This window comes from Pseudopodoces humilis, chromosome 5 (assembly GCF_049639895.1).
Source record: "Pseudopodoces humilis isolate 2021_Gansu_Grassland_sample_001 chromosome 5, ASM4963989v1, whole genome shotgun sequence".
Lineage (NCBI taxonomy): Eukaryota > Metazoa > Chordata > Aves > Passeriformes > Paridae > Pseudopodoces > Pseudopodoces humilis.
This window is the reverse complement of record NC_142204.1, coordinates 49305221-49321113: the sequence shown is the minus strand read 5'-3', so window position 1 is coordinate 49321113 and position 15893 is coordinate 49305221. Positions and strand designations below refer to the sequence as shown.

Genomic DNA, 15893 nt, shown 5'->3' with positions numbered 1-15893 from the left:
TCAGTAAAACCCAGAGAGGGAGTGAATAGCACAAAAGCACACTTGAGCCCACTTGTCCTGCACAAATATATACCAGCTGGAAAGCTGTCACACTGAATATCAATGAAACTGAGGGGACAATCACAAAGAATGTACATATATATAAACGTAGTCTTTGCTACAGTTCAGCTGAGTGACAGAAACACACATGTGACACAGCTGTAAGTCTGCCTCCTTAGACTTACAAATACATTATTTATTTTTAAAAATGGCATTAAAGCTCTTAAATTGTTTAAGGCAGCTTTAAAAAATATTTGCTATGTTGAATGAATCCAATGCCAGAAAACATCAACCAGATTTCAATACATATAGTCTCTTAGAAATTAAAGTCATAAATCATCATCATCATCATCAGTTTTTGCTTGGAGTGATTTGTTCAGCATGTATGAGGAGGTAATCTGTAATTTGGTACTTAAGTCAAAACAATAAATTCTCTTTAGAGAATTTTTGCATCTTTCTCAGACAGCATCATCTGGTTTGAAACCTGATTTCTATAAATCTAATTTGACTTCTAACTGCATCATCCATTTGAAAGCCATGCAAAGTCAACAATCTTTTGACAGTTCAGCAGATGAGAGATCATCTGATAGAATAAATTACTATTAGGATTAATTACCCATTGACAGAGAGCTGAAGTAGAAAGGAAATTAATCAGAAAGGTAATTTCTGCATCACTTCTGAAAGAAAAAGCCACCTCATTTCTGTCTTATACATACAGTGGGAGGGGAGCTCATCTTCAGTGATGTCCCCTTCACAGCAGTGGCAAACTTCTTGGGGATCTTTCTAGTTGTTTCCTGTGCTTTCAAACTGAATCAGATGAAAACATCTCCAAACCCTCAAGGGATTTTTGGGACCATAGTATTCACAAGTTAAACCCTGTTCTGAACATGCCCAGCGTTGCATGTTAAGAAATGCAAATTGGAATTTTTATTTTTTAATCTGGTATAGGTATTGCTTAATATAGGAGTATTTGATTTTCGACATGTTTTCTTCCTAATGCACTTCTCTTCCCCTGTGCAATGAAAATGTTATAGCCATCCTCTTCTTTTATCTCTGCTCTCACATACAAACAATCCCAGATAATTTTATTTATCTCTGTAGTAATGAATATATTCTGCATCACTTCTCTAACAGATCTGATCTTCCTTCACAGTTTTTCAGAACAGATATTCCATTATATATGCATTAATTCACAAGGGATGGTTTTGGTGCAATGGCTATCAATGATTTGAATTGTGCTTTTCTGTTTCTCATATCTGAGAAGCCATCCTGTCTTAGAGCAAACACTCTGTCATTGCCTCCTAGTGTTTGTGTATGGAGTCTTCAACTGAAGCAGTGAGGGATTTCATTCGCCAGCAACTTCCACAGCTCAGATTTCTCTTTCAGCCTTGTAATGAGACTTTCAGATCTCTGAGGGGTAGATCTGGAGTACTCTTCAACCAATCTAATGGATTTAAAGGAAACTTACTCTCTGGAGGAACAGCATAGTGATAGTAAGACTTGATTCCATGGTTAAGCCTAGTTTATAAATAAAAGGGACCACAGCACAGGTTTAGCTCAAGTAATCCATGCTGTTTGTTTGCTAGCACCTGTGTCAACCCTCCCAGGCAATGACTGCAAATTTTCTAGGTGTATTACAGCCCAGGGGCTATTTCCAGTAGACAGTATGGAAAAGGTCATCCATGTTTTGTGAGGCAAGAATGTTTATTCATATGAGTGCGACTATACAATGCTATTTGCCTTTCAACAAAGAAAGCTGCTGGTCTGTTTTAGTTAGCTGTCAGAAGTAGCCAGTGACTCCAGGAGATCCTCCAGTCCTGCCCATCTTGGATCTAGGAAACAGCATGCCTCTGACCATGCTGACTGTCCTTAATGACAGCCTTGAAGGATAAGCACCCCCATTCCTTCTGGATTAAATACACCCACTCAGCATCCTCTTAGACTCTGCTCCTGGTTACTGAACCCCCATTTGTCTTATCTCAAAGTGTCAGCAGGAGAACATACATGCAGTGCTAGTGGGCATCACATTCAAAATAAATAGCTATTTACTTCATCCACCTCTGGAAATACAGAAACGCAAAAGAAAATAATATATTGCCTGCATTAAGTGTATTACTTCTCTTCACACTGTGTAGACCCCACCTAGTTATAATACCATTTTCTTGTCTGTGGTCTGGGTTACAGCCTACCTTCCAATAGATCCTTCCTCTCTCATCTGCTCCTTGGTAAGGGTTTTCAATTTCTTAGGAACTCCCTACAATGATTCTGCCCTTACTGACATGTGAGCCTTCTCTGAGCAGAGCAGAAACTTTGAATGGTTACCATGTATTGTTTTTCTGCCCACAAAGACTGTCCCTGCACAACTGTCAGACTTTCACAGAGTCTGTGACAGCACCCAGAACTCAAGCCACCCTTCTGCCCCTCTGCAGCAGACTACACAAAGGTAGTGAAACAAGCAGAAGATCAGTTAGTATCTACAGAAAATAAGATAAGCCCTTCTGTGTTACTCAGGCCCTGTACTGGCACCATTGGCTACAACAGGCTGTGACTCTGACAGTATGCTATGTACTTGGGCAGTAGCAAATAGCCTAGCTGCTCAGTGCTAGGCAGTGTGTAGACTCATGCTCTACCTCTGTAGGCTGGCTTTCTAATTCTTGCATCTGAAAGGCCTGGTATTTGTTCATTGCAGAATGTTTTTCATTGTATAGAAGAGGACACTACTGTCCCAAGCTCAGAAGTAGAATAACGAGGAATTCTTGGTGGAGATTTAAGTCTGAGGTTCACTTCTACCTGTGCTTTGTTAGAACTGAGACTCTATAAATTTGCAGTGCAAGTGCCTCACACACTTGCTGAGCAACTTTGGCGATAACTGCATGTTAAATATGTGGCTTTATTTAGAAATCTCAGTGGCATTTACACAGTTCTAGTTCACAGCATTTATTGGAAGTCAGGTGTTTTTCGTGACCATTTTATTACCCTACCTGTGGAAAACCTCAGCCTCCCAAACATCGAATACAGTGCAGCTCATTGTATTCTGTGAGACAGCACATTGTATTTTACTGGATTAAAAGTAAGTGTGGTGGAACCAAGTGTTCAACACAGTATTTCTAATGCAACTGTGGATTAAATCTTGTTCTTATTTTTGATGCCTACAACAGTGCCTGGATGAAGTGAATATTTCAACTTTTCAGTTTTTAACTATGTGCTGTAGTCAAGTAATGGTTAAGGAAAATGCATGCTATAGAAAAGTATTTTCTGTACAGTTCTGATCTATAAGAAATAAGGTCTGAAATCCTTGCTTCAGTTAAGTCACATTGCCTACAGCAAGGATAGAATTTTACCTAAAGAATTAAAATGAAGTAAGAGACAAAATAAGACAGGAGTATAGTGTTTTGTGAAGGAGTAATGTAGTATTTAATTGCCCAAACTTTGCATTTATTGTTTCATGAGTTAGTAGCATGAGTTAGGAAAAGCAATCACTTTCCCATCAGTTATCACACTTATGAAAGGATGGAATTTTCCATTCTTTCATAACCTGTGGTGCTGTGATTTCTCCTTCTGATTAGGAACTGCAGCCAACTGATAATGGAAAGAAATCTGCCAGCCCATATGGTGGAAAATTCCAAGCAGTAATAGTACATCTAGTCTAAAAAGTACCCCAGTGATGTAGATTTGACAAGGGAATGTTTATTTTATAAAGGAACTTCACTTTATACCATTAACAGGACTAAGAATCCTTTAGAACTGATGGTGCTGGGTAGTCTGATGCGTGTGGCAAGGCAGGCAATTCATCATGTTACTAGTGATGGTAAACAGCATGTAAAACTGGGCCACTAGTAAACAGCAAGATTAAGAAATAATTAAACTGAAGCACACTTGGGCTAATGAGAGGCTAGCACTACCTCACTAGAACTTAATCAGCTGTCTTTTCTGCTGCGTGATCTGTTCAACTTGCAGTTTCTTCTTTCCATGACCACATCTGCTTAGTTCTTTTTCCATTATCAAATTTAGAGAAAACATGTTCTCCTCAGCACTGGTCACTGCAATCGGGGGTTCCTGGCTGTTACCTGCCTGTTACACATATACCTTTTTCACATTTAGGAAGGTGAACAGCAAACAACAACTGATAGCAGTAGTGAAGATCAAAAAAAAAAAAAAAGGCTTTCAGTCTGATTTCTGATTTCTGTGTCTACACCTCCATTACCTCACTGTTTCTTCAATTTGTTCATAACAGACTTTTTCGTGCAATACTAAGGGATTTCTTTTGGTTAAGGCTCAGTCTGATTTCTCTGTGAAATGTTTTGATTGGTGTCCTTTCACCCCTTCTCCATATCTTAGTCTTGAGTACTTCTTGTCACTTCCTTCTTGTACTTCCCATCAAAATACAGCACTTAGAAATTTCTTGCTCACAAGTCGCCTGCTGAGCTCATTCCTCAGAAATTGCCTTCATGACTACAGTATAACATGTTCCTAGATTCACAATGATGAATTTAGTTCCACGTAAATTAGTCACTCTTCAAAGTTTTTATTCCTGTTTGATTCTGTAATGTAATTCAATAGGGCAAAAAATAAACTGTCTTTGTCTTGCCACCTCCTCCTGCTGTCTTCGCCTTCTAGCAACAAACACATAACTGTGTCTGCGAAAACCATGGTATTTCTCTCCATCCTTCTCATCTCGGTGGTGGGGCCCAGCATTTTCTTCTTTCTGAGTGACAGTGCTGAATGTAACATTGTTTTCCTCCTGTACATTTGAGTGAGTTTTGCTGAACTGAATCCAAGTCTTACAGGTCTGGCTCCTGCTCATATTCTGAAAGTTCTGTTGATCTCTCTGGAACTCTGTCCTGTGTTTTGGGGCTCAATCTATACAAGGCTGATGAATGCCCAAGGTGCAGACATTAGGTAATTGCCTTCTGCTATGAGAAAACTCAGAGCAAGCAAGCACTCAGTGCACCTGCTGCTTTATACCTGAAATCATCTAAGTGATGAGAGTCTCACAGGCATTAAGTAGTCAAGGATGCCATTTGTTTATCTACATCAGCTACAGGCGATGTGGAAGTGAGAGGTGTGGATTTCCATAACCAAACTGATAGTGTTCAGGGTCCTAGCTGCTTTCAGGTTTCTCTGAGATTAGTAGATCTGACGTGAACCAGCCTCCAGCCATGTTTCTCTCTCTCTCTCCTTTTTCCACTTATCACTGCAGTAGCTTGCACATGGTCTTACTGGTGCCCCTGTTACATGCCTAGTTTGGTGTGGTGAAGGAGGGTCTATAGCTTGTGTACAGCAGATTTTAAGAGCATACAACTTGAAAGAACAAGACTAAGACTAAGACAAAGGCAATGATTCCCTGAGGAGGGGAAGTGGAGGGGGGGGGGGGATGATCTTTTCTTACAGCTATCTAGAGACAGGTCTCATGGGAATGGTTCAAAGCTGTGACAGGGGAGGATCAGACTGGATATCAGGAAGAATATCTTTACTGAGAAAGTGATGAAACACTAGAACACGATTCCTTGACAGCTGGAGGATGCCCCAAGCCTGTCAGTGCTTAAGAGGTGTTTGCAGAATGCCCTCAAAAACATGTTTTAACTTTTGGTCAGCCCTGAAGTCATCAGGCAGCTGGACTAGATGACCATTCTGTTATATTCTGTGTTATGCTATACTATTAATTTGTGTAAGCAGTAAGCCAACTCTCAGCAGTGAGGAAACAAAAACAGGCCACATACAATAATATACATGCACACCCTGTTAGTTCTTATATTTTTAATCTCCATTTGTTTCTAAGAAGATATTTAATAAAATTCAAAGCAAATGCTCTGCTTTGGACTCCTGCATTGTGATTGTATTGTGATTCACTCCACTGCATCAATTTACATAAAGAAGCCCTCAAGAATTACATATGGGAGGAGGGCTTTTTAAATGGTTTAAAAGTACAGACATATAAGCAAATAGGCAGATATGTACTGGGAAAGACTTTAGAAGTGAAGATCTGAAATAATTATCCCTTGGAATCCTGGCACCAGAACTGGTGTTTCTCTAGTAAGTCCTGCTGTATGTTTCTGAAAGGGCTGAGATAGTTGGTACCTTTCCTCCTCTCCCTTTTATTGGCCTTTATCATTTTTGTAGTACTTGTCAAGGAAGGCACTTAATGTTAACACTTCTTAACACTTGTTAAGAATTACTGTAGGGCTGTTAGTGAGTCATATTGTTCTTCAAGAATTTTATCTTCAAAGATACAGCACTCAAACTTCTTTCTTTTTCATTCCCACAGAAAAAGACAAATTTTATGTGCTGCAGAATTGTAAGTTAACAGAATAAAAAAAGATACCTATTAATCTGCATGCAGCCCAAAATACAATTCTGGATATCAAAATCAAATTCTAAAGTGATATTAATAGCTAATATATTAATGATATTTAATATAGATATAGATTATATATATATGATATAGATATCGATATTGATATAGATATAGATATAGATATAGATAATTAATGATGTAGTACTTACCAAAATAAGTCCCGAGATTAATGAGGATGTGCCTGTCAGGGCAACATAGAACTTGGGGGTTAATGTGTTCAAAAACATACTCACTGAAAAAGAAAAGAGAGGAAACCATGAGTACAAGAGCAGGACATATTCTCCATGTGTCCCTTTCTCCTCCCAACTGCAGGTAAGTTATTACCTTAGTTTTGACAAAAAAGACAGTTAAAATAACATCCTGTTCCATCTGCCTAACATGTGATAAAGTAGAGCATTAGACTGTCACATGCAGAATTTTGTTTTCACAACAAAGCCAATCACAAGGCATTGGAAAACAGTTGCACACATGTCTGGGACTTTTCTATTTCAGTCAGTGATCCACTGACAGAGTTTAGGATTTTCATGATATATGGAAAACATTTTATTATATGCCTTTGCTACTCAATTGCAGTTAGAAATCAGGGAAGTCTATCTCAATGTCCTGCATTCAAAATTGTCTCAACATCCTGTAGATCTTGATGAAGTTTTTTTAAGCTTTTTACTTCTCACTACCTTGGTTCCTCATTTACAAAGTAGAACATAATGACATTTTCCTAATTCATTCTACTGCTCCAAAGTTGGTAAACCACTCAGTATGACAAGAGTGAATAAATGATTAGAAAAAAAGACCTAACTAGCCTTCTGATAGTAAGAATATTCTGTTAACATCAGAAAATCATGATAGTTGCCTGGATTATCTGAAATCCAGGGCAGAAGAGAAGTCAGATGAGCAATTCCATCTGTATGGGCTTCTGGAAATCCAAAGGGTTTTTCTAGTCATATCCCACCTTGAGAGCTGCTGAGCAAATCACCAGGTAATCGCGCTCATCTCCCACAGAAAATTCATGTGGCTGGCCTTAAGAGAATAAAATATTCTACGGTTTTGATAACTCTATGGAAGCTATTAGAGAGAACTGGAGTTTTACTAAATTCTAGATGTTTAAAGGAAACACAACTTTCCATCACTTCCATCTTCCACAAATGAAAACATTCCCTTAAAGCACATAAAGAGTTAGAATACCTTCTGTAAACAACCCTACTGGTCTCATCCTTAACCACTGCCAAAGAATTTCTCATACATATATACATTTATATGTATACACACACACATGTATTTGTATATGTACATCCATCTAGGACTGCAGAGGGAACTGACAATAATTTATCAGGTAAATTTAAAAGGCTTATAGCAAAATACTAGTCATTAAAAAATATTGCTAAAAGGCCTGGATATGTAGGTGTGAGGCCCTCAGTTCATTCTATTCTCTTTATAAATAATACCTAGAAGAAATTAAATAATATAAAGCCAAAAAATTAAGAGGAGACAACAATAGCAGAATACAAACAATCAAACATATGATTCACTTTCCATGACCAGTAAAAAAAAAATGTTTTTCAAAAATGCATCACTAAAAGAGATTAAACTCTGCAATTCAGCTGCTTTGTTTGGGTTTTGGCTGCTTATTTTCTGAGCTGTTTTTTTTTCCTTGAAGAAGCTTAAAGTGTTAAAATGGAACTGTCCTTTCATAGTCCACTGGAGTGGCATTAAGCACCAAGCTGATATAGTAAAGAATAAATCTGGTGGTTTTTAATGTCATTATATATTTTCTTTCCCAAATGCATTGGATGCGAGATTCTCAGCTAGAGTAAATCAGCACCACATTCTCAAAACTGCTGTGTGCAACACAGGTACACTCCCTCCCTCCCTCCCTCCCCTGCCTCCGTTTCTTTTTAGGACTATAAAAGCAGGCTTTGAAACAATAGTCCCTGCTTTCTTCAGCCACAGCACCTATTAAGTACGAAGAGGAATGGAGGGACTGAAATAGCTTTGGCTTCACCAACTACCGAGACTCTTTTAGGAGAAACATTCCTCATTTTGGAATGCAAATGTGAGCCAGAGACATACACAACTATGTTACTGGAGAAGTTTCAGGCTGCCAGTGAAACTACCTTTGCTTAGGTCAAGATATGCCTGAGAGAGAATATGCTATGATGGGATATAGATGCCTGTGTTCCACCTTGTAATATAGTGCTACTGTAGTGCCAACAATAACATGAAAAGCCAGGCAGCAAGAGACTTTACAGAGGAGGTTTCTCTTCCACTCTCCCACCACAGCTTCACAGCTTATGGAATGCTGGAATTTTTTCTAGTAAAATTTCCCATTACCCTGGCGGTAACTTGATTTCCAATGTCGTGAGCCATCTAAGTCTACTGTGAAGACTCCACACAAACATTGAATAAGGATACAGTCTATTTGCTTTAAATATTATTACTGACTTCCATCCATAAAAATTGTTTTGGGAAATACATCCCCACTTGGAAAAGCCATCTCAACAAATTAGCTCTAGGAGCTCATCAGTGGAGTACATTGAATAAGGCTCATAGGAAATATTAGCTTTCCTCTGTCACCACTCTTTTACAAGCAATATATACTGGTTTATAGAGAAGCTCTCAGACGTGAATGGAGATTGGATTTTATTTATCTGTAATTTCCACAAGTATTACTGCTTTTTTCTTTGCACATATACTGATGTTCCATTATCCTCCTTACTACAGGCTGCTGCAATTCTTCACTTTTACAGCTTACTCAGAGGAACTCTAAAGGTGAACAGATATGGTGCTGGATGCTTTTAGATTTTATGGGCCAGACTCCCAGATAATGGAAATAACTCAGTAGTTTTGATACACGCGCACTCAATGACCAGAGCTGTTTATCTGGACTGTATTTCTCTAATCCTTTGGCCATTCTTTTTCCCACTCATTAAATATAAGAATCTTCATTATGAAAAATATCACCTTTAGCCAATTATTAGCTACTCTCCCAGTTCCTTTGTCTCCATAAATACTATTAACAAAAGGTAATACTTTCTAATAAGAAACATATCTCCAAAACAGTAAAACTAAGCATGTGTGGTCCGACTATTTATATTCTGAAGTCAATGAGAATTCAATCATCATTTCAGTGGAAACTACATCAAGGCCTAGTTCTTATAATAATTCATCTCAAGAGTAAAAATCAATCCACTTTTGCATTGTGATAATATATCATTATCCAAAAGGGAGCATTTCTTTACAGTCAGCGTTCTGACATTGAAGAAATCACTATAATATCCAACATGTCCATCTCCCAGTGGAATTAGGGTTCCTGAGTGTGTTGCAGTAAACTAGAGCCATTAGATAATGCTACCTGTTCATCTGCCTAAATTTGGATAGCAGTATTTTTCTTCTGTATTTCCATTTGATGATGCAGCAGTATTGAGGAGCAGAGATAGATTTCTGAGAAATGTGAGCTGAAGACAATAGCAGATGACTGCAGAATAAAGAAGCGAGGTAGAATCACCACCAAAAAGTAGTGCTGTATGTCATTTCTTCTGAATTCCAGTGTATGCCTAATTATTTCTGTTCACAAAGGGAAGATGTTGCAGCTATTCAGTTCAGAATACAATCTCTTGTCTGTAACTTGGTAGGACTTAAAAAGGGCAAGTAATGAGTATCTAGACAAAGAAACTTGCCTGATGTTCCTACAGTGGCAGCTTGTTTGAAATTACTGTTTAATCCAAATTATTTGGCTTTTGACAGTGAATGATCTATTTTAGGTGTGTTAGTACAGCTTGTTCTGTATTTTTCTAAAGAAAAACATCATGACCTAATCAATATAAATTCTGTCTAAAAAAGCCAAACATGTCTACTTATGAGAGACTCCTGGCCTTAGAAATATCCATTCCCTCTTTCTTCCATTCTCTTTATTGCTTTCATTTTAATAATACTTGAGACATCCAGATAAAGGCATATTTACATTTTCAGAAGTGCCTAAGTTATACTGCTAAGTCATTTCATCCTTCCGTATACTATCTAGGGAAGGACTGTTATTTCATTGTTAACTGTGCACGCTCACAGAGATGAATTTACATCCTATTCAATTCACAGCAGACAAGTTATAAAAGTCATATCTAACATTCTCAGTTGAGACTAACCAAAAGAAGTGACTGAAATGTTTTTGAAAGCAGATGCCATTTCATTCCTGTTATATATATTATTAATTTGCAATACTTGTGATTCATTCTGAACCTGGGAATAAACACAAGAGGAAAATCCGGGTATTTTTCAAGTAACAAAGTCCTTGAAACATGTAAAATGTATCACTCAAGATGATAAAAAACACTGTTGCTTTTTAAATTTCTTCAAGGTCTTGAGGCATTCAGAATTCAACCATGTGAGGAACCACAGTAGAAAATACTGGGGTTGAATTGCTGAAAGTATCATATTAACTGCTGCATCAGTTAATTATATTAGAAGGTCACTAGGGGAGGGAGCACTGCAAACTACCAGCTATTCCCACATGCAGGTCTACTAAAATGACAGCCCCATTACCTACATCTGAATGTGAGGTGATGTAAGTGTACAGTAAGGTGCAAATAAAAATTTAATAGCAATGTAACATAAATCATATATACAAACAGATCAAGCAAAGATGGGATGGTATAATTTATGGCACTTCTTTGTTACCACAAAATGCAGGTAAAATTATATATATCTTAATAACCTTGTTAAATAAAAATATTATGCATAAATAAATAATATATAAATTAACTTACATAAATAAATATATAACTGGGTACAGCAGTTCATTTTGTAAGAGAAAATTGCCAGAAAACATATAAAAGTTTATAGTACATAGCCCTTCTAGTGCATTACCAGTCCTTAAGTCATCATGGCTATATTTGACTCTCTAAGAAATTCTGCTGCACTTTCTGCCTCTGTAATATTTGCTTGGTATCCAGACTGATTTAAACTCCTTTAACACCAGTGCCAAGAACCCCAAATCCCTTAGACAGATGACATGCTAAGAAACCTATTGTTGGTGACCTTTGACACAGCTATTTAATTTCACTGCAGCCAGCCATTCAGGCTGCTGTTCCAACAGGGTACAGAAGACAGGGCAGTGACTGGCTTGTTTCACAGGGGCCTCTGCTTGGATTAATGAACCTCCTCAATTCAGTGGTAGCAGCAATGAAGAACTCATCTACTACCAAAGTGTCAGCAAAGAGGGCAAAATTAAGTTCAATAAACTTCTTTTACTAAATGTATAAACTTTCCCTCTCTGAGTATGAAATGCTGCGTATTCTCGACTTTAATTGAACAATTTGTACCTAAACTTTCTGAACTCTCAACCCCTCCCTCATAAGAATGTTGCCTATAATTTACTTTTCAGAAAACACACTAGGACCAGGCTGAATTACGCATTATATACTATGATGGTCTCCAGCTAAATATAAATACAAACCCCATCAGATTTAAAGCTAGCACAGAGTATTGGCTCAGAAAAACCAAAGCACTTTTACCAATTACCAGGACTTTCCCTGGGAAGCTACCAAGATTTTTTTAACTTCTTCAGACTTCTTAAAGACATTACCAAAGAAGTAAGCATTCAAAAGTTTCAAAATGCTGCAGAGAGATTTTCCATTTACTTGTTGCAGATGCTATGTAGTTTCCTTCTTTTGTCTAGATCTGTTTTCAAAACTTGAAAAAATTTCTCAGGCAGAGACAGCTGGTGTCTTACCTGTGCACAAGGAAATCCAGATTGACCACTCACTTTGTTCAACCATCCAGTCCTGTCCTAAAGGCATGAGACTGAATGTGAGTCACATTCAGATGCCTGGAGCCTGTGCTAATGGCCAGGGGTCCGTACCTCTCAGTTACAGCTGGATCAGAACCCAGGTGAGAGAAGACGGTGATGTACCAGAAGCCTCCTGTTACTTCAACTCTGATTAACTACATAATCAAAGTTCTGCCCATACAGATATTTCAAATGAGTGAAATAAAACTTTCTGGACTGAAGACCACCATACTCTCTTCTTCCATGTTTCCACATCTTAAATGCAGGTTTTCCCTTTCAATAGAATAACACAATAAAAAGGGAAAGTGAGTGGGGACAGTCTTCTGGAGAAAATTTGGGTATGATGGGAGAGGAGAGGCTTTCAGCCACAAAGCACAGCCCAAAGAGAAGAAAAAGCAGATGGTAGTAAACACAGGACCAGTCACGTGTCAAAAACTTTCAGGTTCATTTACTTATAACTGAAAAACAAAGAGTTTTGAAAATGGTGACTAATAATCTTTCCACTTTGCAACCCAATTGCCCACTGAGCAAATTATACCCACCACAGAAAACTGAAACAAATCGTACTAAATTCAGTCCATCTCTTCCCAAAAAAAATTGTTGCCTGAGGATTGCAAACAAATTTGGCTTCATCATTCTTCCCAGCATGCTAACATGTTAAATATCTGAAGGCCAAAGTGACACAATGATCTGTGCTGGCTTGCTTTTCAATGTCAAGTCTACATTCATATTACAATGTCCAAAAGTTACTGGATTGATCAAAACTATTGTCTCACTCCTAGCAGGACTTAGTCTGTGCTGGCTGTAGAGCTTTTGGGACTTAACCTCCTGCAACATTCAGAGTGCATTAGCCATTCAGCCTGTTACAGTAAGTTTGCTCATCCCCACTGTGAGTAGTATACAGGGAAATGTAACTGATAAGAGATAAGAACCAACACAGAGCTGAGGGCAGAAGGGCATACAGGTGCATCAAGGAAACCAGATCTGTGAGACAAAAAAGCACTTGACTCTATTGTGACTTGGGAAGGGAAAAAGAAAAGAAAACCAGGTTAGAGGTAGACTAGTGAAATACAGAGATGGGTTAAAAGAAAAATTAAAAAATGGAATGGCAATAAATACTATCAGGCATAGAAAGAAGATGATAGAGGCAAGAACAGCAAAAGGAAAAAAAAACACAAGAAATGACTCACACAACATGAATGTAAACAAAGGCTATTTTTACTTCAGCAAGAGATGCTTTGCATGTCAGAAGTACCTTTTCACTGTGAGAAATAAGACTCCCAACAATAACAGCTTTGGTCATTTGGGAAGAGATGGTGTCCAGAAGTTATTCCTTGCTATCAAATACACCCCAAAGCCTTTTCTCACAAACTATTAAACCCTTAACAAAAGGTGCTACTAAAGGTTCCCATTCCCAGCTCTATTTTCCCAGAATGTCCTGCTATTGTCAACAGCTACACTGTGTCTCAGGAGCAGAGAGGTTAGACAGACAAAAACTGCACTATATACCCCAAAGAAGACATTTTGTCTTGGGAGTTTAAATATTAAAGCAAACTTAGTATAACTAGACCCAAGCATAGTATTTTGCTATTCCATTTGTCTGAGATGATAAACTCCCTACCCTGGATTTGGGGAGAGTAAAACTATGAAGAAAAGATCAACTTTCCTGAATGCAAGCCACTATTATAATGCAAATTTTCTGTCACATAGTTACCCCTGCCAAGGGACAGGGACATTTTCTCTTGCTTTCACAATGCAATGGTGACATGAGTTAATTACACAGCTTCTGTTAATTACAGAGCATGCTGCATGAACACCAAGATTTGCTGATAGTTGGCAGCAGAAACCCTTCTAAAAAAACCCACCCACCTCCTCCCACCAAACCAACAGAACCCCCACAGCATTTTAATTTAAAGAAAACAAGGGAGAAGCCACTTCCCTTGCAGCCCTTAGCTATCAGGGACTGAACTACTGTGTATTTCTTTATGACCATCACTGTGTCCTAATGCTAAAAGCAGACTAGTGATATTAATAATGTACAAGCGGAAAGGAAAGACTTGGTCAAATAAAAATGAGGCATCAAGGATGAGCAATGATGCACTGAGTAGATTTTTACAGATGTGGATGTATAAAGTCATGTTGTTGCTTGGTTGTTAGTCAAAGTCTCTTACAACGCTTTCGGCTTTAATTCTTCTAAAATCAGGTTCTTGCAAATTGATTTGAAACACTGTCATTATACACATCTCCCCTGCAGATTTAGTTTCAAGAATCATGAATCTTTGTCTTAGTTTTTACTTCAGCATTGCACTGCATGAGGAAGCGCTCTCAGATTTGTGATGGATGTCTTTGTAGGCAGAACCAGTCCAGATACTGGAGAGAGCACCTTCACAATTAGGTTGAGGTTTCCTCTTCTAATCACACACATACCAGCATGTGTATCACCGAATTCCAAAACACAAAAGCAAAGGAAATCCTGACGGGATGCAACAGCCAAATGAGGATGAATTCCCCAGAGGTCTCTCAGGAGACTGCAGAGTATCACTATGCAGAGACATCTTCTACCTTCTCTTGGATACACACTTGTAAGAGAAAGCAGGAGTAGGGCAAGAGTATGGCTGTAGAGTATGACAGTTTATCAGGTAGATGTTTTAAAGTCTTCCGGGTCTTCAATTTAGGGTGCACAGCAATTGGGCTCTACTGAAAATCAACAGTAATGTATTTCATTGCAAAAGTGTACTTAAACACTGCAAAAAAAAAAAAAAACACCCTTATTTACCACTCTGCAGCCCAAAGTGTTCAAAGAAATCCCTATTTCAAGATTTCTCTTAACATCAACTAACCACTCATGTAACTGAACTGAGAGATCTTTATCCAGTTTGGACAGGCACTCTTTGCAAAGTTAAACACACCTGTTACCTTAACTGCTGATTATTCTGAGGCATTACACAGATTTATGTGGTTTAGCCTTTCAAAGCTGTATTAAAACAAAAACCAACTACTAAACCTAATTATCTAGAGTCATTTAAGAAAATTAAGGGCTTTTGTTGCAACTACCAGATCCGTACAGCTCTCTCAATGGAAAGGGTATGTTTTGCCCTCTTCTTTCATGCAACACTCAGGGAGGTAACTGCACCATTAAATCTTTTTGATGTTAGTTCATTAGCTATGTAAAGAATACCCTAAACTAAAAGTTTGCCACAGTGATTAATTCCAATGCCACAGATAACAAAGGCTAATCTACTCTAGAGAGACAAACCATACAAAGTTTTTACCAGCATTCCACAAAAGAGAAAATATCCCATGGGTTCCCATTGTCCAGGAACCTCTCTTGGAAGAGCTATTCCCATGCTAAGACTAAAGAGACACATGAACAAAGCGCCCTCAGCTGCCCTGCAGCCTCCTTTTGTGCCTCCTTTTGTTCCAGGCAGGATTTGATAGAGCACTAAGCCAACAAATATGAGCAGTGTTACACTTTCCATCCTTGCTTGTGTGTTGCGTTTCTAGGCATACAGACAGGAGCACCATGATTTGTGCAATAAACAAAATTATCTCAGCAATGAAAAAAAATCAGAAAACTGGGCTGAAACTTGCATATTGAAGAAACATTTTTTTTTAAAAAAGCTTTTTTTTCTTTTTTCTAATTCTGGAGAAATATTCTATTCCAGACATTTCTGTTCTAACCTTGGCAGCCTGACTCTATATAGTAAATCTATTTTGAGA

General features: G+C 38.1%; 1 protein-coding gene across 3 annotated transcripts in view; it reads right to left on the bottom strand.

The window, feature by feature from the left end:
- The window catches only part of ST7 (suppression of tumorigenicity 7), a 134522-nt gene that overhangs the window by 56672 nt on the left and 61957 nt on the right, over window positions 1-15893 (bottom strand). For 2 of the 3 annotated variants that reach the window (XM_005519245.3, XM_088054950.1), the window contains exon 2: window positions 6544-6626. In XM_005519245.3, coding sequence (XP_005519302.1) covers window positions 6544-6626 — 83 coding nt within the window. Of the gene's footprint in view, window positions 1-6543; window positions 6627-15893 lie in introns of those variants that run through there. The other variant, XM_014249060.2, reaches the window with a different exon arrangement.